The sequence below is a fragment of the Sphaerodactylus townsendi genome, linkage group LG01 (assembly GCF_021028975.2).
Source record: "Sphaerodactylus townsendi isolate TG3544 linkage group LG01, MPM_Stown_v2.3, whole genome shotgun sequence".
Classification (NCBI taxonomy): Eukaryota; Metazoa; Chordata; class Lepidosauria; order Squamata; family Sphaerodactylidae; genus Sphaerodactylus; species Sphaerodactylus townsendi.
In genome coordinates, this window is record NC_059425.1 from 127,669,223 (window position 1) to 127,694,030 (window position 24,808).

Below are 24,808 nucleotides of genomic sequence, written 5' to 3' on the forward strand. Positions count from 1 at the left end.
ATTTCCAAGGAGTTAACGGGTCTGGGTAACGTAGTTAACCAACAAGTTACCCCTCTCATTTGAGCAGTGGTATTAATCACGGTGCAATTGGAGCCTCAAACTTGATTACAACTATTTGGATATGGAATTCGTGATAAGATTGCCGTGCTTTTGCTCGTCCCAGTCCCCAGGTAGCTGCGTCGGCTCACTGATGCCACGCATTATTACGGCATTAGACCCAATTAGCGTTCACCGCGTATGCCCCCTCTAATACTTTAACGACCGCATTGACTCTTCTTCCCTCGGTTTCCCAGGCATTTAGAAAAACCTCCTGAATCGTGGTTAATTGATTGGGGGCGGGATGCCAGGGGTGGTGGTGCTGCTGCTGCTGCTGCTGCTGCTGCTGCAGGGTCTTCGCTCGCCACCTCTTTGAAGCTCACGCTCACCGACGAAATTTGGAAAGTGCGGGGAAGAAGGCAGACACCTTGCTGTGCCCGCCCTAATTGCAAGAAGCAAGCGGCTTAACTATTCCCGAGCATCGCGGCAGCAGCGAAGGAATCCGGCTGCTCCTTTCCGGGCCCGTCTCGTAGTCGGGGCTGCCTGCCGGGCCAAGCCGATCCTGGCCCGCTCTGGCCGGGGCCCAGGTGGTGCAAGAGCTTTCCCCCGCGCGCCCCCTCATCGCCCGCCGGGCGGTCAGCCGCCGCACTGGGCGCGCGCCGTCTGCGGGCGGCCGGCGGGGTCCGAGGGGGTGTGTCGCGGAGGGCGGTGACGTCACCCCTCCGCCCAGCCAGTGAGAGGCCGCCCTTTCGGAGGCCGGTCCCAATGGGAAGTGGACTGGCGGAGTGAGTGGCATTCCGGCCGGGCTGAGCGCTGAAGTTGGGCTGAAAAGCCCCTTTGGCCAGCGAGAAGTTCATTAGGCGCCGCGCGGGCTGCAATTAAGGCTTCTTCATTAAGCGCCGCTCCCTCCCCAGCCGAGGCCGGGCCAGGCGGACGAGGGGCGGGGGGAGGATGGGACGGCGGCCAAGTCCTGGCCCGCGGGCAGGAGGCACCCAGTTCTCCACCTTTGGCGGACCCCCCTGCTTGTCATGAGGAGCCTCACCTTGGACGCAGGTAAGTGGTGGAAGGGCCCACGCGGCGCGCGGGGGTAGCGCGGGGGAGCCGGTCTCGGGGAGGGCGCTGCTCTGCAGTTGGCCAAATGTCATCGAGTCTGCCTGGGCTGGCCGGGGCCAGGCTCTCCATATCAGATTGTGCAGAAGGACCCTATTCCTAAAGGGAAAGCCAAGGGCAGAACTCTCCCCGCCCCAATCCCCCGCCACCCACACACCCCATTCGCGTGGCAAAGGAAGGATTTTCAGGCTCCCCCTTAGCCAGGGCCTTACTGCGCCTGCCCGGGTACTTGTGGCTCTGGCGGGGCACAAGGTTAGAGAGGCCGGCCAGCCTCCTCCCCTCCTCCTCTCCAGAACTGAAGGCGGAGACAAAAAAAGAAACCGATCGGATGGCCATCCTCGAAGCTGTCAAGCCGGAACGCGTGGCATTTCAAACTCACTTCGGCTGAAGTCGAAACAAGGCTGAACGGTCGCGAATCAACTCGTCAACGCGCGTTCTGGATCCGGCGCAAGTTCTGGCCGGCGTTTGTTTTTTTTTGCCTCCTTAAAACTGCGATTAAAATCCTGGGTTGTGGGCTCGACTCCCCCTCCCCACTTTTCTGCTAGGAGGAAGGGAGGGGATCCCTCTGACAAAAAAATGTGCCCCTGAGGAAGTTAAAACGTTATGCTAATAATGGGCCGTTTCCCTGCGTAGACCCCGTCGAAAACGTCCCAGAGCCGCTTGATCCTTTTCTGTGCAAGGGGGCTTGAGCAGGAGGTGGCCTGGGTGGATTGGGGCCTCCGGAGTGAGGATTTTCCCGTTCATGGGGCCATTCTGAAATTGCGCCGTTCGTTGGGATTGTAGGGGGCCGTCGCAGCCTTCACTTTCCTCCAGTACCCTCCCCGCCTCTCAAAATGGGTACCTCGTGAAAGGATTCCCCTTAGAGGGAAGACCAAGTCTCCTCCTTTCTCCTGTGGCCCGTGGTCTTTTTCCTTCAGATCTTGGGGGAATAGAAGCAGCCGCTGTAGCTGCAGCTCAGCCCCATCATGTCTCCTTGTTTGGGGAAGGAAGCCCTACCTTGGGGGATGGGACTTACATCCGTGTAAATGTGCATAGGCTGCAGCTTGTGTTTGCCCGGGCTCTGCCTTCCCTCACGCCCTCTTGTCTTCGCAGTTGCCCCGAGGAAGGTGCCTGGGTCGGCTGGCTCCCGAAGGCCAGGCCCGCTCTGCGGCAAGGCCTGAACATTGGCAAGAGGAGGATGAGCCGAAGAGGGCCCGGCTGACCAGGAGGAGGAGGAGGAGGAGGAGGATGTCTCGTTTACAAGGAGTTACGTTGGCAGCCCTGCGGTGGGGCAGGAAACTCCAAGGCTCTCCTGGCCGGGCGGCCCAAATCTGAACCTAACCCGACGCCCGTCCCTTTTGGAGGCTCGCTTTTTCCTGCCCGTTTACATTCAGCTCCTTCAAAGAGAGAGAGAGAGAGAGAGAGAGAGAGAGAGAGAGAGAGAGGAAGGGACGAAGCAATCGAGAGGTTTCTCCCTCGCCCAGATCTCAAAACACTCGTCCCTTTCCATTTTCCCAGCCCCAGATGACTTTTGTGCGTCTGTTTTGACCGACATGGCTTGTTTGGACTGACCCTGGCTGGCCCCTTTTGGATGCCTCGGAGGCGCTTGAGCTGTCGGAGAGAAGGCGGAAGAAACCACCATGAAAGAGAAATCCAAAAATGCTGCCCGGACTCGACGGGAGAAGGAAAACAGCGAGTTCTACGAACTGGCCAAGCTGCTGCCTTTGCCGTCGGCCATCACCTCGCAGCTGGACAAGGCGTCCATCATCCGGCTCACCACCAGCTACTTGAAAATGCGAGTGGTCTTCCCAGAAGGTAGGTGGCTTGGCCGGCAGGCTCCAGCCCACCCGTTCTTCCCCAGCCCAGGCCTTGCTGGTGGGGCCGCGGAGGCCCGAGATGGTTTCTGTAGCCATCTGGCCGGACGTGGTTCCTGGAGCTGGCTGGCCTAGCTCCCTCGCTCGCTCGATCCCTCCCCCGTAAAGACTTTCCCCTTCGATACATCGGACGTGTTTGTTTGGGGAGCCAGGAGCGCCTTTGTCAACACGTCAAAGCTCAGAGCTCAGCTGCGTCTCCCTCCAAAACAAACAATTCACACATGCACGCACCTCTGCGGAAAGTCGGGCATTCCTGGCCCAGCCCGTGTATTGCCCAAAAGGGCAATTCGCCCATATTTATTAGAGATACATGTTGGGGGGGGGGGCGTGGCGGGGGCGGAGAGATTAATACAAAGGTAAATATTTTCTTAGATATAAGAGCAGTCCTGGTTTCAGTACCCAGCCATGCACAGGGACAATGCGTTCCAAAATGGGGGAGGGGAAAACCGAATTCATCTCCTCTCTTGAATATGCATGAACTGGGCACATCTGAATCTGATGTTTCCGATTTCGATGAGGAATGAATCGAAGCCAGAGACAAATGGAAAACGATACTCTAGCCTCCGCCATAAAGTTCTGCCTTGGCAGGAGCGCCCCATGAACATGGAAGGGCCCCCGATTGCTTAAAATGAGACTGGCGATCGGGCAGCTGAGGGCTGCTGGAGCAGAATCCAGCCCAGCGCCCACCTCCACCCTCAGCCCCTCGCCGACCAGTCTTATCCACACTTACACGGAAATTAAGTCTCACTGAGTACAGTGGGGTTTACTCCCAACTAAGAGTAGATAGAATCGCTACCTTGTGCAGTTATGGAAGGAAGGGGCAGTAATTAGGTTTCAGGTGTACTTTTTTCGATACTGTGCACAGTTTTGTGAAGTCTGATCTCTTGGTCCTGCGGTCGAGAACCCAGTCTTCAACGTGTTGCGAGATGCTTTCATCTGCACGTTTCCCTAGGACCTACTAAAATCCATTAATGTGAGTAAACTTGCTTAGGCTTTGACCTAGAACGAGGATCTCGGTCCGGTTATGTGGAAGCTTCTCTTTAGAAGAACTAACGCGTAGGATGGGGAGGTTAACAGAGTTCTCATTGCTGTGAACTCGTCGGCAGATGAGAACCCAAAAGACATCGTTAATGTCACAGGATCGGTAGATTACAAAAAAAAAAAAAATCCAGTGTGGGAGGAGTCACGAAATACTATCTGGGCATTTAAGACTAAGACCGGAATCACAGTACATTAGCAAAAGGGGGAAGCGTCTTCTCCCCGTGGAATTAAGCAAAGCAAATCTTTAGGATAACTGCAGTTTTAAGGACAAAACCAGAGTGACAAGCAAAAATTCTAACGACTGGAGTCACCAGACTTTTTTTGCTATATGTATATATATTGCTATAAATAGGAAACGAAATGTCCATGGGCCAGTTTTTCCCACTTGCTTTCTCCATTTATTAATCGAAATTTCAACCAATGACTTTCTAAGCGCCTTATTTTAAGGGAATCCCCTGCCCATTGTAAGTGGCGCTTGCTTTCAAGGAAGTCTGCAGTCCTACGCATATTTACTTGGTCGGAAGTTCGACGGAATTCAGTGAAACTACCAAGTAACATGCGTTTAATTTTAGGATCGCAGTTATGTATTACACAGTTAGCACCGCAAAATGCAATTTGATAACATTATGTTTAGCACAATACGCGTTAGATTTTTTCAAACTCCTAGATTTCAAAGGGCGGAAGAGTGAAGTCCAGGTTTAAACTTCTTACTGATAACAGAGGGACTGAACACCCGAACCTCTTCACATTTCGTTGGAAATAAATATCACCGAGTTCAGTGGAGCTTACTCTGGAGTGTGCAGGGTTGTTTGTGCTTAACTTTGGCTGGACAGTGCCTATATATTTACAATGCTATGCGCTATTCATTCTGAATCATTTCGGCCTTTCTGATCCTAAACAAGTCTACTTAGATGTTAGTTCTATTGCATGTAATGGAGTTTCCTTCCAGGAAAATTGGGAGGTTCCTTGAATTTTAACGGAATTTACTTCTAAGTAGCCAGGAGGCAGAGAGACAGCGCACGCCCCCCACTCTCCTGTTGAAGCCGATGAGGCTGAACTGTGGCCGGATCGTGCCCTCCGCTCCAAAAAGCACCAAAGCGGATAAGCCGCGTGTGGGTGTTTCGGCTCAGGGAAGGCTGTGAAAGAGGCTGAGGCTGCAAAGGAGATGAAGTTATCAGCCTAGGAATCCCCACTTTAGAGACCTTTTCTGGTGGCCGTAAAAGGAGATGTATTTATTTGTGGTGGGGGGTGGGGTGAGGGGGAGAGCGGTTCTCTGCGACCGCCCGCCCGGGCCAGAGCGCGCTGAGCCGCCGAGGCCCGCGGGGTGCCTTCAAGGCTGATTAGCCACGATCTGCCCGCTTCCGTGGGGCCCCCTTGGGTGCGTGCTTTGCGCCGGGTCTGGCCAATTACGGGCGCCTCCGTCGCCGGCTTGTTCCATCCAAAACAGCAGCTGGTGTTGTGTTGCTGGTCTGCGCCGTGTAAGGGACGGGGGAGGGGGGAAAATAAAAGAGGAGCCGGACGTCGGTCCCGCTCCCCGCGGCTCGCCCAGCCTCTGAACGCCTGGGAGAAGCCGGTGCCTGGGGACTGCGTGGCCAAGGGCAAGGCCAGCCTTGGCCTTCGGCTGCAGCCGCCGATGCCCCTCAGGGAGCCAAGTTTGGGGCATCCGTACGTGTTTTGCCCCTGAAGGCGCTGGGCTTGGCCAGGGATGGCCGAGGATGGGCTCCGTTGGGTCTCGAGTCTTCCCCATGCTCCCCCCCCCCCTCCATTCCTTCCGCAAATCAAGGTGCATAACCCAACGCAGGTGCTTTTTTCCAGGAATAATCCAACATGCACTTGGCAAGTAGATCTCATGGAACTTTGGGGCGTTTACTTCTAGGTAAACTAGTGTCCCAAAGGAATGTGCCTGCGTTGGGGACTGAGAACCTTGGCTGAACATTGGCAAGATATGAGCCTGCAACGGGATCCTTCCCATGTTTATTGGGGTGCTGCTTCCCCCGGTTCAGTGATTTCAGTGAGCTGGTTTATTTACCTAAGAAAGTAGCCACGTTAGAATCTGCCTGGGTGGTCTGGTCTGCAGGCGTGAGGAAGTTTTGGAGTGTCACTTGAGGGAGGGCGAGGGGGAGCGAAGAGCCCCAGGAAGCAGTCCGCAAATCTGCTAAATACGGCTGGCGAAAATTATAAACCCATCTGTTCCGCTGAAGTACGTAAGGCATTCTGCTTCACTTCGAGCGTTTCTGGCTTAACCGGTTTAGGGATAGCAAAGGCCTCTCCCTCTTCCGCTATAGGCTGCTTTGGGCCCCACTCCTAAACCACCTGTCAAAAGTGAACGTTATGGAACTCGGCCAATACATTTATCCCGACGTAATCCCGGATCGAAGTTTCCAAACGCTTCGATTGCCAAAAGCTGGACTTGGAAACAAGGCACCGCGGTTTGCTGAGGATCAACTTGGGCTTTTGGGATCTTGAAGGCAAGGCAATTATATTGTTTTTCTTCCCTCAGGGGCCTAGCCCTGAACGAGCTCTGGAAAAAAACAATATGCCGAGCTGAAACTGACCGATTCTGTTCAGAACCCGCGGTGCTGGGGTTGGCAGGCGCAGCAGCTTCTGGACAGATGGACTCTCAGCTGATTGTCTGGGGACAGAATGACCTTTTCGCATCCTGCCTTACATGAGCGGGCTTGGCGAAGGGTCAAGCAACCAAAGAATGGAATTCCAGACCTCTGTAATCTACCGCATCTTTCCCCCCCTCCGCCCCCAGCCCATAGAAGTCTTAACCTGAATCCAAATCCGCACCGCTGGGCTGCCAGAAGGCCCCTTCAGGGCTGAGTTTCTCCTTATGTCTACTGGTGAAACTGGGAGATACCTTGATCCTACTGTTAGAGGATCCGAAAACTGCTAAGAACACTTTAAGGTGAAGAGCTTCACTTCGCTCTCTCCCTTGGGATGGGCAATGACGGAAGGAGTCAGTGAAGCTGGCAGGCGGAACAAGAGGATGACGCAATGCTGACGCTTGGCTTGGCTTTCTACGTCAGCGACCTCTTAAGCGGCCACCTGCCCGTCTCTCTGGGGTGCATGTTAGGGAGACAAGGGCGACGTAGCAGAGGTTTTTAAACAAAAAAAAGGAAGAAGCCTTAATCTGCTTGTGTGTAGGCAGTTGGTGGGTGATCCACAAACTGGGCGGATAATCCAAATCTGTGCCAATAATCTCCTCTCTTTTGACTAGAGCATTAAATATACATTGTTGTGGTTAAGATTCTTGTTGCACAAATGTAAGATTACAATATAATAGAAGATTACAATGTAATACAAGGTTACAATACAAGGTTACAATATAATACAAGGTTACAATATAATGTAGCCTTAAATCCCATCTTGTTTTCATTTTCAGCTCGCCCTGGAAGGGGAAAGACAGTATAAAGATCTCATAAAGAAATAAAAAAATATGATCATTACAACGTTATAAACCCAAAACTTTGCCATTTGTAAGCGGTGTCTGCACTTAGCCGATTCTTTCTTCGGGTTTGTGATTTCTTTCGAGTTCATGTTCGCCCACACTCCCGTTCAGTTTAGCAGTCGCTGGATAGCTGAGCCTTAATCCAACGTAGCTGGTCGTATGTTTGAGACCCCAAGAGGCCGGCTTGGCTTGAAGGTGCGCAGTGAGATCCGAAGGAGGTCTGCTCCGAATCAAGCGCCGCCGAGTCCAGTGAGAACCGGCTCCCCCAAAAAATGTTGGTGCAAAATTGACCCTTAAACCCGTTGATCTAAATGGAGGTTAAAAGTGGGCTGCTTCCCCCGGTTCACAGACACTGTCTGTTACCACAGCGGGAGGCGGAAGGTGTGAACAGGCGGGCGATGCCCAGTCTTGGTGAGGGTCCTTCCGAGGAAGGCTTGGCTGAGCTCCAAGGGAAAAAAGTTCCCGTAGCAGTGAAAAGCAGATGGGGTGCTGGAGGGGCGGGGGGGTGTCTTTATTTCCTCGTCGTTGCTGGCGCCACACGTGTGTCTCTCTAGGTTTTTCCCCATTTCGCTTTTACGATGGCAATGTTGTAATCGAGTCACAGGCTGCCTACGCAAGTCGCAATGGCAGGAATGCCGCCTCTGCTCCGAAGAGGACAGAATTGGAAGACCGAGCAGGCTGCTTCCCCTCTCGAAAGGCTCCCAGTTGGGGTGGGGGAGGCGGGCGCATCCGCTGGGCTTCAACGAAAAAGGCCATTCAAAGCAGACCGACTGCCTGGATCCAGGGCCCTGAATCCGCTGGAGAGGACTTGGGCGGCCATCCGCCTGACTGAGACGCCTTTTCGCTTTCCCGTTTGCTCCGAACAAGTTGAAAAGGCAGAGTAGTAATTTTAGTGTGTGTGTGTGGGGGGGGGGGGGTGCGCACGCTACTTTTATTCGGCATATCCCCCCCTCCTTGCTTCCACCTCTCTCTCTCTCTCTCTCTCTCTCTCTCTCTCTCTCTCTCTCTCTCAAAAAAAAAAAAAAGGAAAAAAAAAGGGGCACCTGAAAGGTTTGGAGAGCAATTTTAAAGCTCAGCTCCGTTCTGTTCAGTTTTATTCAACGAGGTGGACTCTCAGGACGGTACTGGTCGGATGACACTGTTCTCTTGGCGGAAGAGATCTTTCCTCAAGGCTGTGTTCAAAAGAGTAAAAGGGGAACAGGGCACCTTTAGGATAGGTCCCTGGAGTACTTTTTCAAGGTTTGGATCTTTTCAAACAGGTTAACTATTTCGGGTTTTGTTTTTTTGTTTTAATCTGCTAATACAATCACAATAACCTTTATTGGCATAGAGTATAAAAAAATCTGCTAATAACATATGTTATTTTACCCTATTCTTACTTTGTGCTCAAAATCAATGACAGTTCGTTTTAAAATACAGGGAAGTCAAAAAGGTTTTCAGCTTAGTTCCTATTCCCTGTGATGCTTCCCCCCCCCCCCCCCCCCGCAATCCCGTCTGATTCCCAACAGGTTTGCCCCTTTGTCACGGGAAAGGACGAAAGAGCCGCTACTGAAATCCACACAGCCTCACTCCAAAACATTTGAACAGGCGTTGGGCTTCGTCTGTCGTTAAAATAAAGGGGTATGGGATGGGTTTTTGAGAAAGGTACACATTTAAACATTCGTCCTTCTGCTGCGTTTGATTCCCCTTCCTACAACGAGGCCACTATTACTATGCAGAGGTGGAGTGAAAATCGTTTAGCGTTTCATTAGTCATAGTTTTGTTTTATTTGCAGAAGTAACTGGGGGGAGGGGGAGAAGAAACCTGTTTTCCACGTGGATCGGTGATTTAATGCTGTTTTTTCTAGCTGCTGAGGGAAATGATTGAGCGTTAGGTTTCAGTGTTTATTTTCTTACAGACGTTTTTCTCATTGAAAAAGCCTTTAAGCTGCCTGCCCTTGTTGAATTCTAGTTTTGATGTGGGCCTGAAATGCGAAGTACAGAACAAAAGCCCTCGCTTAACTGTTGCAAAAGCAGATTTATGGGTTGGGGGAGAGAGAGAAGGAGAGATCGGACAGATTGGCAAAACCGTAATTTATTTGGAAATACACCCCCGTTTATCAGAATAAAAATGAGGATCGCTCGATTTTAAAAAAAAGTTTGCAGATTTGGAGAAATTAGCACGTGGGGTTTAATTCGTTTTGCCCCCACCCCCCACCCCCGTTGCCTGATTTGGGCGAAACGCGAAAATTCCTCATCTGGTGCTGTGGGAACCGGGTGAGCCATAACATTTTATAGCCCGATGAGCGGGGTCTTTGTTTGTGCCGCCTGAAATACGGCGCTGCTCTCTAATGAGGAATCCATATCTGTTTCTCTTCTCTTCATGGCGTTGTTTGTTTGGGGAAAACGGATGTTATAGAAACATTGCATACGGATTGATGGTGTGGCAAATTAGCCCTTTCGGTTTGCCTTGGTTTTCAGACAAGGGATTGAACAGGATTTGTAGTTTTTTTTTTAAAAAAAAATATTATTTATGTATAGAAACTGTGTGTGTGTGTTCCTCTGGGTGAAGGTAACCACGTCCTACCATCCGAGGTAGAAAGACGTCAGCATCTGGTGTCTAAACCAGGTTGTGGGACTTTTAGTACAAGTCGTGGGCGAGTCTGCTTGAAAGACTGCGGAGTTTTGATCTCTTTGATTAGCGCCACCATCCTAAGCAGAGTTGCATCCTTCTAAGTCTATCAAAGTCGATGGGGCTAGCAGGGTGTGATTCCACTTGGACCTGCTCTGCAACGCTCCTCTTTTGGATCGCCTGGCTCGGGTAAGAGTTGAAAATGTTGCCAGTAGAGCTCCCAGCTTGTCCCCAGTTAAGAAGTGTGGCGTGACTGGGCTTCTTTGACTCGGTCAGGAAAGCGCCTTGGAGGATTTGGGTTCCTTGAGGGTCCATGAGAATGGATCCGAGCGAGGAGACCAGGATCTGCCACTGGGCACCGAAAGGGCCAACACTGGCAGGCTAGGAGCGCTCTGCCCTGAAAACGACCTGAAGACCAAATTCACCTGGAGGAGTTCAGGGGGGAGGGGGAGTCACGCGGCAAGGGAAGGGGTGGTCCAAGCAGTGCGCGCATGCGTCTTCAAACCTAAGCGTTTCTCAGATCTTGCCCAAGCCCTTAAAGCGGATGACCTGAATCAGAAAGGAAGATCAGTTAGCTCATCTCTTCCAGTTCTCTTCCGATGTGACACTGGGACATTCATGTTTCGATATACAGTCAAAACTCAGCGCAGTAATAACTGCTTATTGTAACTTTTTTGTGACTGAAGTTCGGACTCAGAAAGGTTTATGCTCTTATAAATCTGGATCGTCTTTAGAGTGCTACTGGGGTCCTGTAAAATACATTAATGTTGTATATTTTTGACACGTTTACCTTTATTTGGTCCAAATGCTTACCTTCTCAGAAGAGCAGGCGGACCCTATTGAGCAGGTGAGTTTGCAAATCCAGGAGGGAACCTTCTGAAATCACTTCAGTCTGACCTCCAGGCATAAGTGCACCAATTTGTGTAGGTGAATCCCCGAAACAAACCTCGTTAAAAGGGACGAAGGTCCACTCTTGAACCTCAGGAATGCCTCGCCTCGAAGCCTGAGCCAGACCAACGCTAGCCAGAGCTCAGGCGTTTCAATTGCTGCGGATCCCACAGAAAGAATTCGGTGGGGCTGCCATCCCTCACTTAGCAGTGTTTGCTCCGAAGGAAACTCAGCTGGGTCCAATGCGGCTTGGACTGATCTGCATGCCGATACTTGAGGTGGCCGGGCCTGCGAATGGTAGGCTGAGGAACAGGTTTGAAGAGTGGGTTGTCGGGGCATCCAGATCCTCTGGGGTACGTCAAGGGACCCTGGGTGGTATCTACCCCACCGCAAGACCAGGCAAAGCGGGTCAGGCAGTTCCCACCTTCACCCCTCCCATTCAGCCCCGTAGTCGGCCAAGGCTTGGCTCGGGTGCTAGGTGGGCTGCTTGGCTCCTCTGCCTGCTCCTGCTTCGCCGTGGCCAGGCCCACGCCCACCCCGCGGTAGTAGTCGTGACAAGACCTCGGAGCGACCAGTCTTAGTAGATCTTCTTCGGGGCCGCCATTTGGGAGAGGGGGATCAGGCTACGATCTCATAACGCTGTCCGATCCATCAAAAAAACGAGGACAAAACCCACCCAATAGCTGTCACTAGAACCGAACAATGGGGACAATCTTTCCCCTTGGCCTGGAGCACTCCTCGGTCTGCGGGTGTGCGGAAGTGTGTGTGTGTCTTACAATTCCTTCCTAATCCAGTGAGGACAAATAGCTACGTGCCCTGCGTGGGGCAGTCCCCTTCTGTGTGTGCTCAGATTCATAGTAATGAATAGTTCTTCCTGTAATGAAATTATGCTGAAAGCATAGAAATGCCGGGCAGACGGGTTCTAGCCTCGCCGATTCCGGGTTGTTTGAGCTTTCTATGGTAAAGTATTAGACTCACACAAAGCCGCCTGGAAGGACAGCAGCTGACCCAAGACGAATGTGTCGGCCTGTCTGTTCTGTGACTCACCTTCCCGATCTGCTTATAAAGCTTTTGAGAATAGTTTCTCAAGGCAAGCTAAGCAGCAAAGCAGGATTCTCCCTCCCCCTTCCCAGCCCGCGAGGCTTCTCATTGACCTTAACGCGATTGTCAAACAGACCGGGTGAGCATGATTCTGTAAGGTGCTACGTATCCCGGTGACCTGGTATAGATGACCAGTGACAGAATCTAGTTGTTCATTGCATTTGAAAATACCTGCGTACAATTACAAAGTGGCAAAAATTGATCTTCAGGATTTGTGAGATGAAAAAGGCCTGAGATTTAGGATGGGGGGGGGGGGAGAGAAGGTTGCGGTGAGCCTTGCGAAGTCTTATTTATGTGTTTCAGTGTGTGTAACTCATTCCCCAAAGGTGGATAGGGGACTGTTTCCAACTGGGGGGCGGGGCGGGGGCACATCCGGGACACGGCCCGACAGGTGGAGACGGACTAGGAGGACTGTCTTCTGTCCCAGTGCCAGCAGAGGAAAGATTGCATCTACCTGCAAGGCAGCCTGGATGTGGGCCACGCTGGGCGCAACTTTGGCGTGCTCTGGATGGCCAGGTTAGCTCGAGCGCGGCAGATTCGGCAAGCGACGCATGTTCGGTCCTGAAAAGTATTTGGATGAGAGACCTCCAAGGAATTCCGGGGTCGCCAGGTGGAGGCCGGCAATGGCCAACCGCCTCCTGCCGTGGGAACCCTGCGGGGTCCCCATGAATCAGCTGTGACTTGACGTGGGGCGGGGGCGGGAAAGACACATTTTACTGAGTAAGATTGAACGTAGAAAGATTTGCTTCCAGGTGATCGTGCAGAGGATCCAGCGTCAGGGCGCCGCTTTCAACCACTTTTAGGGCGGTGAGACTGGAGATGATGGGAACTGTCTGCCGGTGGGGAGTGCTGAGCGCCTGCCCCGCCCCCCGCCTTCCACCCACTGAAACCGCGAAACGTTTAAAAGGTCACTTCTCTGAAAACGGAACCCTTCCCTCAGCAAGCTAAGAATGAGCAGCACCTGGGGGGGGGGGGCTTTGGGAGCTCCTGGAGGAGCCCCTTCCCTCGCATGGGAGGTTTGTCTTCGGTTTGCGTCCCGGGGCCCTTTGAGGGGCATTTTGAAACAGACCAGGTGATTTCAGCAAAGCTCCTGTGCAACACCGTTCCCTCGGAGGAGACGGGCACTCAGGCGCAGGCAGCCTGGCTTACTTGACCGTCGTCTGACTGGTACCACCACCACCACCACCTCGAAAGGTGCATTCCCCCCCCCCCCACTCTGCCCTTTTAGCACTTGCAGATGAAATTTGTTTGAAAGTTCAGACATTCCATGTCCAAGATTCAGATTCTGTCGGGGGTTTTGAACAGGCTTCCCGGATTTCAGGGGGCCTGGAGCCTGTTTTTCCTTTCGCCATCACGATCTACCGAAGCGAAACGTTTCGAGTTAAGTGTGACTTGACTTGGATGAGATTTACTTCCAAGTAAGGATTGCATAAACTTGCAGTGAGGCATCCTGTGTGGTGGTTTTTTCCTCTCTTCCCTATGAAGCCTGCTGAGTGACCTTGAGCAGTGATCTCAGTGATCTCAGTTCTCTCAGAACTCTGTCGGCCCACATTGAGGCAGGCATCGGCAGAGCACCTCTGAACGCCTTTGAAAACCCTACAGGGCCGCCATGAAGGGGCTGCAACTTGAGAGCACACCCAAATACGAGCTGTCCTTGGAGAGAATGTCCCAGGGCTGTGAATGTATTTGGTGTCCTTTTTGTGGGAGAGGAGAATCTAACAAATCAGTTGTGGAAACCAGGAAGTGGACGATCTGAATCTGGCCCAGATACTTGGAGTAAAGACCAGAAGCCATGGAGGAGAAGGATTACTTTAAAGGAGGAGGAATAATGATAGAGGGGGATGCGGGGGCGGGGTTGCCTTGGCTAGGGTTTCAGACACACCCGTCTTTCCCGGTGGGTTTATTATGTGAGAAAGAAGATAGTTATCCTCAAAAGCCCCCCCCCCCCCGCAATCTCATGTGAATGGGACCATTCATTTACCAGCTAGAATCGTCAGGTGGTTGAGCTTTAACTGCTATCACTGACATCGGCAGTAAAGAACTGCGATGCAGCAAATATTTTCCTTTATTCCTATAATACTACATTATTACTTCCAGGGAATGTTGGGACGAATGTGAGAACCCAGAGAAACATTTATAGCTTCAGTACTGCCTCCGTTCGTACAACATCTGGGGCATACGGGCGGTAGTGCGCACCTGGGCACACCTCCTTGGGGATAACCCAAACGGAACTCCGTGGGATTCAATAAATGGCCCCAGGGTCGGCCTGTCAGTAGGCAAGTGGCAGAGCAGCAGGGCACACCTGTCGCTGCGGTAGCACTTCCATGCCCCAGGCAGTAATTCTGCTGCCACCGGTCCAAGCAGCTTCGCCATCCCGGGAAACATTTCTCCTGGGTTTGTAACGCGGACTCTGTCGTAAAAAAAGGAAGTGAATTGTTAGATTAGGCAGCATTTCGCCATCGGGCCGCTTGGCTGTTGGTCGTTGCCTTGAACATTATATTCTATCGACGTCGACCGCTTGGCTTTAGCATGCGCGGTTCCCCAGAGGATAAAGCAATTTGGAAGTGGGGCGATCACGGGGAGAAGAGCGAGATAAACAGAAAGCAAATTGCTTGATCCGGGGGAGGACGATCCTCTTTCTGGAATTGAAGTCCACGTCACGACGATTGGAGCATGAAGATTTAGAGGGGCCTTTGCCAGTGGAAACAGGTGCCTCCAGTTGTTTGCTGGGAGGTGATTTTCGCGGGTTTGCTGCCTAGTAGGAGCCCGTAAACTTGCAGCCCGAATACGTTCGCTCATGAAGCCTGCCTTGTCTGCCTGCCGCTTGGATTCAACGTTTGCCCAGAGAATAAAGCGAGAGGGTCCAGTGGCAGTTTCAATAGTAACACAAGTGAATCCACGGGAAACTCTGGAGAGCCAGAACTCACTTTCTCAGACGCCTGTTTCCCCAGAGAGCAATTCTCCTTCCACTAAGGTTACTACTAATATCACTACTGCCTTGGAACCGCCCCTTGGCAGCAGAGCCTGCTGGGCCTAAAAGATTGAGGTTGAAAGCCGCCCTTGGGTGGGGGGGAGCTCCCAACGGAGCCGGAATCCCCTCCCCCTGCGGCCCAGCCTCCAAGAGACCCGCTTTGGGGGCCCCCGCGGCCCGGCGCCAACTCGAGGAGGAGGCGGCGGCGGCGGCTGCGGCGGCATCTGGCTGGCTGCAATGGGTGGCTCCTCCACATCCTCCCGGGCTGGTCGGCGGGCCGGTGGGATTAGGGCGAGTGGAGTGGATCTCCTCCGCCTCATTTGGTTACTAATTGGTTTCTCGTTTTCGAAATCGAAATCTCATTTTCAGGACCTGACACGGCCTCGGCAGGCAGTCCGGGAGGGTAATCCGGAGCTGGGCGGGGGGGGGGGGGGGAATGGGAAGGGGAAGGGGGGATCTTTAGAGGGAAACCGGAGAAAGGCCAGAGGGAAACGTCGCCCGCCTTGTCCAGCACAACGTGAGCCAGTGGCGGCTCCTTAGAGCCCTAATAGACACATCCCCTTCTGCAGCGACTTATGTAAATAGGCTCAAGCCGGGCTGGGCTTGGAGAGGAGGGAGGCGCGGCAAGGGCCGTTTTGATCTTGGGACGGTTAATGCAGCGGAGCCTGGAAAGCTTCCAAAAGAGATGCGGTTTTCCCTTTCCTCCCCCCTTTTCTTTTCTGCCTCCGACCACTTTAGCGGGGGAAAGCCCCTTTTCAGGCCGCCGCCGGCGCTCGAGTGGTGAGCCCCTTCTTCTTTTCCAGCCTCCCATTCATTCTTCGGCCGTTCCCTTCTTCTCGGGGCCTCTCCAAAATACAAGAGAAGTCTTCAGATCTCCTAATCCCGAAGCAAAAGGGAGAGGCGACGAACGCCTCTGGTTTCTTTCTTTTGTTCTTTTTAAAAGGCAATTAGAGGATTTGCCCCCCCAAAAAATTTGGCTGCGGTAGGTCAAGTGCAAAAAAAAAAGAGTCACTTTAGGACGCTGGCTAAAACGAAAGTTAAAAACCAAGGAACCGGCGCACGGATATTTAAACACAATGCCGAAGCTGTAGCCCGGGACTGCCGCCCTATTAGCATTTCCTGGCAAGAAAATAGTGGGACCGACGTCTGAGTAGTAGACAGACAGCAACTCGCGGGGTGTGGGGGTGTGGGGTGGGGAATGCAAACCCGAGAGTATTTCTACAGCTTTGGAAGGCAAAAGAAACACACTTCGAAGTAACTATATTTCTGTGCAGGGTTACTGCAAACACTGTAACGGAGGGCAAAACTGATCACCCTTGCCACTGCTAAATCGTACTGAACTGCGTGACTTGAGACCCCTTCTGCACATGCAGAATAATCCACTTTCAGTGCACTCTGCAGCTGGATTTTACTCAGCGGAATAGCAAAATCCACTTGCAAACAATTGTGAAAGTGGATTGAAAGTGCATTATTCTGCACATGTGGAAGGGCCCTGAGGAATAATCATACCTAGAATCTGGCTGCCAGAAACCATTCAGGAGATGCGTGATTCCATCGAATCAGTCTCTTCGGTTGAATGAAACCCTTCCCCTCAACTTGGTTCAGGCTTGCTAGGAAACCCCCCTCCCCCACTTTGGTGTTCAGGAGAAGAGCGTGTGTGTGGTGGGGGGAGGGGTGGTTAGTGGATGGGAAGAATTGGCCATTAGGAAGGAAAGGGACATCTGGCCAGTCCAGCTCTCATTTCCCCTCCTCACGCGGCAAATTGGGGGGGTGGGTGGGGAGGTTTTCAGAAGTCCAGAGAAAACATTTATTTAGCAAACATTAACTGGGATCAAGCGACTTCGATGGAGGATCCCTCGCCCCGAGCTGCGGCTCAGCCGGCGTGACCCGAAATAATGAGGAAGCGGGTTCCTGGAGCAAAGCGCCCTGCTCGGGCGGGGGAGCTGTTCATTAACCCCCTGGGGCTGCTTCTCCTCTTTCAGCAGCCGGCGAAATGGGAGCGCCGCGCTCAATTCGGATTAATCAACAACCGGGGAGAGGCGGAACCGTCCGGGGGAAACGACCCGCTGGGAACGGCAGCGCCGACGGAGCTCTTCGGCTCCAAGGAAAACAGGCAAAGCTTCTTGGCTTTCCAGCGCTGAGCCCCCTTCTTCAGCCCCCCTCCCTGCAGAGTCAGAAAGTTGGATCTCTCTCTCCCCACCGCCCCCTGTCTTCTCTAGAAAGGCGAGATCTCGGAAGGCGCCTGGCCACCCCCACCCCCCTTTTCTGAGAAGAGGACATGGCGGCCCTCTCCCCACTGTCTAGCCCGGGAGATTTGCAGAGACAGGGGCTCTGGTTTGGGCGCTTGGGGGGCGGGGCGGTTCAGCCCAGCAGGGAGGCCTTGACTTTGGGCCACTACAGCTAGGTATTTGTAGGAAAATCTCCTCATAGAGATCACACATTTACACTCCTAGTAGAGATTACCCATTTACACAACCAGCAGAGTGCGCAGAGGCTCCGCACGGAGTCGTTTGTAGTTTCTAATAAAAGGCGTATTTATTAGTGAACTCCATTCTGGATAGAAAGGTAGGTAGATAAGTTCACTATTCTACTCTAATCTAGTTGGATGGGGATGGATGCAGCCAGCATCGGTCCTCTCTACGCACATGGTGCTGTAGATGGTTGGAGAGCAAGATGGAGAGAGTGAGAGCACAGGAAGGAAGGAAGGAAGGAAGGAAGGAAGGAAGGAAGGAAGGAAGTCCCTAAAAGTACCAGTCTAACATCATCAAAGGGATAGAGCCAGCATGATAAAGGCGACAATCCCTAAGTCCCTATCTAGCATCTGGCGTTCTTGTAAACCCCCCTCTGTGGTTGAGGCAGGAAACAGCGTACAGTCCTTCTCTTCCAACGCAGCACAGCGAAGATGCCCTTTGTAATTTAGGTCGGCGCCTTCCTTGGCCCATCTCTCCAGGGACTGAGACCAGTTGAACACTTGGAATCTGGGCGGGGAAGGAGATTTGTGAGCTGGGAAGCGGAAAAAAATAAATAAAACTCGAAGGGCCAAAGCTGCGAGTTCACGGGCCTAACCCCGAGGTCCACCCCGACTCAGATAGTTCCTCTCAAAGGGGGATTCAGCTCACCCCTCGAACTCCCCTGACTTCCTTCGCTTGCAGAAGGGGCTTCTGGCTCTTTCAGGCTCTGGTTGTGGGGAGAAAGAGAGGGAGGGACGACCACAGGGCCTGTGCGGATACGGGCAGAGAATGCAGGAGGCTTCCCTGAACCCCACGGCAGGAGGACCGGCCTGGACCGGACCACAATGCAACACATAAAGGCTCTAGACCTCTGGGCTACAGAAAGAGAATCTCGACATCCCACTCAGCCGGAAAAGGACCTCTCTAGCGTTTTGTGACACCAAATCAGCACCATCCTGTGGGTGACTGACGGTCTGCCTGGACCCCAGAAAGCGGAGGGAAACCGGGTGGCTCTGCCGGAATCCAGACTTGCCGGTGGTTGGCCGGGGGCGGGGCCGGGGCCGGGGCGCGGGGGGGAGGGGCGGAGGGGGCTCCGGACGTCGGGGCAAGGTGGCTTCAGCCTCGTCGGCAACCGGAACACACTTCTTCTGTTGCTGCTGGCGATTCTCAGCCCACTTGCGCGGATGGGGTGAGACGAAAAGGCACCATCGGTAGGATTTGACGTTCCATTTCTGGCTTATTCCATTTACTTGATTTAAACCTCTGGGGTCCTAAAGAGCTTTCTTACTATTTATCCTGACAACACCCCGGTGAGGTAGAGGAGGTCTCTGACTGCGTGGGCCTGCGAACCTTTAGGCCAAGGCTCCTGGGCTTTAGCTGCCGTTTAAGGCCCAACTAAGTCGGGGCATCAGCGCTTGTTTTCCCCTCTTAGTTTCCCTGATGTGATCGTGTAGCCATCCGGTGTCGCCTCCGGGGAAAGCTCGCCCGCCTCTTCTGTGCTGAGTCAAGAAACCCTGGAGAGGTCCAGAATGTTGGAAGAGAAGGACTTTACACTGTTTCATGCCTCAACCCACAGAGGGGGTTTTACTGAGAGCCAGTGGCTAGATAAGGACCTAGGGATTGACACCTTTACTCTATCATGCTGGCTCTATCCCTTTGATAATTAGACAGATACTCTCAGGGACTTGCTTCCTGTTGGGATAAGTGCTCCTGGTAGTTGGAGAGTACCCCTTATCGTAGTTGGCAGAGCGGCATGGGTGGCTAGAACACAGCAGAAGCCCTTACCTCGTGTGCGTGCGTGTGCGTGATGGATCCCAATGTGTCCAGTCAGTTGTAGTTTCTAGTCTAATAAAAAGAGTATTTATTAGTGAACTCCATTTTGGATAGAAAGGTAGGTAGATAGAGTCACTGTGCTATCCTAATCTAGCTGGATGGAGATGGATGCGAGGAGCATCCATCCTCTCTCTAGGCATGATAGGAAGAAGTGGGAGAAGGGGTTGAGGAAGAAGCCGGAAGGAAGTCCCTGAGAGTATCAGTCTAACATCAAAGGGATAGAACCAGCATGCTAGAGTAAAGGTGTCAAATCCCTAGGTCCCTATCTAGCCACTAGCTCTCTAGTAAAACCCCCTCTGTAGGTTGAGGCAGGAAACAGCTTAAAGTCCTTCACTTCCAACACTTCCTTCCCTCTTCTTCTGGTCTCTCTCCATCTTACGTTCACCATGCCTAGGGAGAGGATGTGCCTCCTGCGCATCCATCCCCATCCAGATATAGGGCAGCGTAGTGAATCTATCTATCTACCTTTCTATCCAGAATGGAGTTCACTAATCAATACTCTTTTTATTAGATTAGAAACTACAACTGATTCCGACTTTCTTTTGTGCAAGCTCACAAGCACTTCGCATGCCAGAAGTAAGGCTTCTAGAAAGGGGCCGCCTCTCCAGAACTGGAATCAGAGACACTTCCTTGGGCAGATCTCTCCCCAGAGCAAGCCTGCCCTTCCCCTTCAGAGAGGGAGAGAGGCAAAGGGCTGGGGGAAGACCTGATGTGCAGAGAAAGGTTTGTGGGATGAGAGAGACACCAAGGGAGACCCCAGCCCAACCGTCTGGCATTGCAATGGGACTGTGGACCCCTCTGGTCCACAGCCGCTTCCTCACCCGAACCATTTGGCAAGAAAGGGGAGGGGGAGGGGGGAGATCAGCGAGGGAAGCAACCTTTGCCTAGTCGAAAAAGAGCCAGCCCTGGGATTCAGGCCCAGCCGAAAGTATTTCTCAGACTTAGGAATTGACTCATGGACGGCAATGGTAAAAAGGTCCAGCCCGCACCCTGCGCCCTCACCAGATCCCCCCCCCCCCATCTCTCGAGCCTTTGTCGTCTTCAAACTTGGATCCCACGCGGTTGATGGTCATGGATGTATTCCCAGTCAAGGGACCAGCAGGCCGCCGTGGCTTCCCGACATCCGCCCCCTCCCCGCTCTCTTGGCCGTGAAATCGCTCGGCTGCTTTCGGAAGGCTGGTTATGACTGCTGGCACCGAACTATGCCGCCATCGTGACTTATTTCGTTCACCCTGGTTTGTTTCAACTGAGCGGCCCTACTCCAAGACAAGCCTGACCACGAGGGCTTGGCGTTTGGGATCAGCCCCCTGAAGGCTCTCTAGGCATTTAAACAGCAGATTTGCCCTTGAAGGAATTGAGGGGTTAAGGTGGTCTTTTCCTGCACTGATCTAGTTTGGAATGGGAATGGGAATGGGTTTGGTTGGCCGGTGTGCTTGGGTGCGTCTGTAACAGTAAAATATGATCCGAAATACCATAATCAATTCTATCAACAGTAAGTCCAAAACAATGGCTTGGTTTAACTCCCCTTTGACCACTACTCTCAAAAATTCCATAACTAACACTGAGCTACCTACTTTCAGCATTTCTAGTTATGAACAATTAATCAAAACTTTTATAAATGCCTCCATTTACCAACACTCTACCATTACTAATCAAGATAAGAGCAATCTGCGGGGGAAAAGGGATTGGTTTGACAGAGACTGTATTACTTACAACAACAATATTCGAGCCCTATATAGGTATTATCGTCATACGGGCTCCAAGGACATTTTGTCTCAAATTGCCACTCTTAAATATGAATTTCAAAACCCTTAAACCAAACAGAAGCACCAAGATTTTGTACATATTGCAATGGAATAAAGCCTATTTACAAGCCTCCATTTGCCAAAGGATGCAAAGAGATGCTTTCTGGGCATTGGTAAACTCAACACCACAGGCCTGCATAAAGCTTTCTACCCTCTTCTATCTCCCAGACAGGTGGTTTAATTATTTCCTCGAAGCACCTCTTTCTAATGATCAGACATCTAATGAAAATTGACTGGCCAGACACTGACCAACTCCCTATTTGGCCTCCAGTTACTCCTGCAGAAGTTTCCATCTTGATTGGATAATATGAAAGAGGGGAGCCCCAGGCCCTGATGCACTTATTTCAGAAATCTTCAAACCAGAATTCGAACTGGTGGGCTGAATTGCTAGCAGCGCTTTTTACCCATGTCACCAACTCCAGGCCAAATCCCTAATTCTTGGCTTTCTGCCAGTTACTCTTGTGCCGATATACAAAAAAGGAGATCCAAGTGATCCCACAGAATTTCCGTCCGTTTACCTCTCTTATCAGTGGCCGGGAGAAAGATTTACTCCAAATTCCTGCTGAACAAAATGAGAATCTTGGCATGGTACACAATACAAATTCTTGGGCCAGCTGAAGCAAATTGGCTCCGGTGAAGGAAAAGCAACTTTTAGATCACGGCCTTTATTTTGTTTCATCTAGCGAACAAGCTATGTTACCATGGGAAAGAGCAAACTATATGCAGCGAATTCATTGACCTCAAGGAGCCTTTGACTCCATCTCTAGAGAACTTCTATGGCAGAAACCCCGGGTTTTAAGAATGGACCCAAGACTGCTCCTCCTGATCCAACAACTCCACTCGAATACATCTTGCCAGAGTCAAATGCTCGCAGAGAGAGAGGCCTGCTAAATGCAGGTAAAATATCGCAATCACACGAAAGGAGTCAAGCCAAGGCTGCATACTAGCCCCCACACTGTTCCAATATTTTTTTGAATGATTTAGCCCCTGCATTATCAGGAACCAATAGGTAATCCTCCTATTCTAAATGCATTGCCAATACCATTAATGTTATATGTGGATGATGCAGTTTTACTTTCAAGATTCAAAGTGGGCCTTCTACGCTTGATTAGGCGATGCATCCAGTATTGTAAAACTAATAAACTGTAGATGAATTATAACAAATCCAAAATTTTAGCTTTTTTTCACGTATCAAGCAGCATGCACAAGTGGGAAGTCAATAATATTACTTCTGGAGCAGGTCAAACAATTTTAAATACCTAGGAATTCTCTTATAACCTGTCTTGGCTACCAGATCGCTAATCTTTTCCTCAACCATGGCCTCCAATAGCTGCTAGAGCAGCTCCCCTGTTTCTTTTACAACACTGGTAATAGATATAAACCTGCAGTGCAGTTAAGGTATTTAATGCCCTCCAAGTCCGGATAATAACGATATATTATATGGGTCCCCAATTTGGATCTCTGCAGTTAATAAAACCATTAACACTCTACAATCCAAAATTTCTACACAAAATAATGGGCCTACCTAACTGTGTTCCCTTTGCTGCTACTTGCCTGGAAACCCGGGACAGATCACTTGGAGACCTTGGCTTGGTTAAGAGCATTCAAATACTGCTCAAAATACATTATCAACAGGACTCTTCCAGTTTCATTCACTCTTTTCTACAAGATAGCAAAATCTAATGTTATGGTCAAATATTATCAAAAAACAAAAAAATTGAAACCATTGGTCTATCGCTTGGAATCGCTTCAGTATGCTTACCTCTTACTGAGGGCTTATAACACCCTGAAAGTGAAACTGCTTGATCGTGGAATTCCAAACACTGGACCAAGGCAGCAAAAGGACATGCTCACCACTCTAATCTAGCAATACCCCCGATCCAAGGCCAAATGTAACTAACTATTTAATTACTCTGGTTAACTCCAGCAGCACAACAGCGGAAGTGACGCCTTGACGCTTGCCAGATTTAATGTTATGCTCCTCCGCTTTTTTTGCGTGGCAGGTTCATCAAATCTTGATAAAACTCAAAGATTATGTTCCACCACACCAAACGCAGAATTGAAACTACATAGCCCATTTCCGTCTGTTTCACTGCTTGAGGAACTCAAAGAAGGAGTCAGAGATCGATATGTAAAATTCCATACCACTACTCACCATGGCTCCTGCTGACTTGGTTTGCAATTCCAGTTCTTTCTGAATGAATACCAACCCTGAGATTGTGGCAAACTTTCTCCTTGAAATAATTGAATGCAAATAATTCTAGCAATGGGTCTAAGTATGTTTAGAGCATAACCGTAATTAACTTCTCCCTTCCTTATCACGTCACACTTACACTTTTAATATTTTATTGTTATACTACAATATATTAACCTGGGAATTTAGCATGTCTCTGTAGCAGCTCTGAAATGTTTACATGTGGTATTTATTAATTTTTAGATTTAATATGTGTTTCCACTCCTGTCTCTTTAAGCTAATAGTAGTAATCATAACAAACATGGCCAGTATGATGTGCAGACAGAATTGGGGGGGTACGCTTGTTGTTGGGTGGTTCGGGCCCAGTGGAATGAGAACTGGGGGCCTTCTTTTTGCTGAAGATGTGAACATGGATTGATGTGTCATGCGGGTTTGCATTGGATGTGTTTTGCTGTATTGGTTTGTTTTGTAGCTATTGTGTTTTTTTAATATGCCAATAAAGGCTTTCTGTTCTGTTCTATCAACAGTAAGGCAGTCCCTGTTGTTTAGGGACTTGGAGGGACTGCCCTATTCTTTTAATATAAACACACACAGTCCCAAAGGACAGTGCGAATCTACTATCCCAAGCTTTGCAAATTGTTTGAGAAGCCGTTCTCAGGGATTTCGATGGCATTTATGTTTACCAGAGTGTCTTGGGTGCCTGGCGTCTACCCCTTCACCCCTATCTAAACGCAGGCAAGGTGGATAGATAAAGATGTTCATCTCTCTCTCTCTCCCCCTCCCCCTCCCATTATTTAAGTACACTTTTATCCCTCCCTCCCTCCCTCCCTCCCTCCCTTCCTTCTTTCCTTCCTTCCTTCCTTCCTTCCTTCCAGGACAACAAGAATACTTATATCCTCTCCTCCATTTTATCCGCACAACAATACTGTGAGGTAGGTTAGGATAAGAGACTGTCCCAACGTCACCATGTGAGCTTTGTTGATGACTGGAGATTTGAACCTAAGAACCCCAGACCTTAACCCAACCCTCTAACAAAGACACCAGGCTAGCGTACACTGGCCAAAGCTCTTCCTATGCTGTAAACGTCGATATGCTCCGCCAACAGCCTCTTTCAGGAACGTCCTTCCTGTGCCCCCCCCGCCCCCCGCGTTAACTTGTTGTTCTCCTTTCCGATAGGTCTTGGAGAAGCTTGGGGCCACCCGAGTCGCACTAGCCCCTTGGACAACGTCGGTCGGGAGCTGGGATCCCATCTCTTGCAGGTACTGGCTCGGAATGTGCAAACCGACACGACAAGGAGGCTGGATCTCAACCCAAACTTGATTTGAGATGCAAGACTTGGGTCCGAGGCTCTGGAGTCGTGTCGGGAACATCTGCCGAGTTCCATATTCGGAGTCCAAGCTCTTGAACCTAAGCAGCCCTTACGTATCAAGGAAACTATGAGCTGGACTCAGCTGCCGGCCCC

General features: G+C 51.1%; 1 protein-coding gene across 1 annotated transcript in view; it reads left to right on the forward strand.

The window, feature by feature from the left end:
• The first annotated feature begins 860 nt into the window (after nt 1–860).
• SIM1 (SIM bHLH transcription factor 1) overlaps nt 861–24,808 on the forward strand; it is a 74,330-nt gene continuing 50,382 nt past the window's right edge. Inside the window, exons 1-3 of the mRNA XM_048493935.1 lie at nt 861–1,089; nt 2,239–2,940; nt 24,523–24,605. Coding sequence (XP_048349892.1) covers nt 2,766–2,940; nt 24,523–24,605 — 258 coding nt within the window. The 5' untranslated portion in view covers nt 861–1,089; nt 2,239–2,765. The remainder of the gene's footprint in view (nt 1,090–2,238; nt 2,941–24,522; nt 24,606–24,808) is intronic.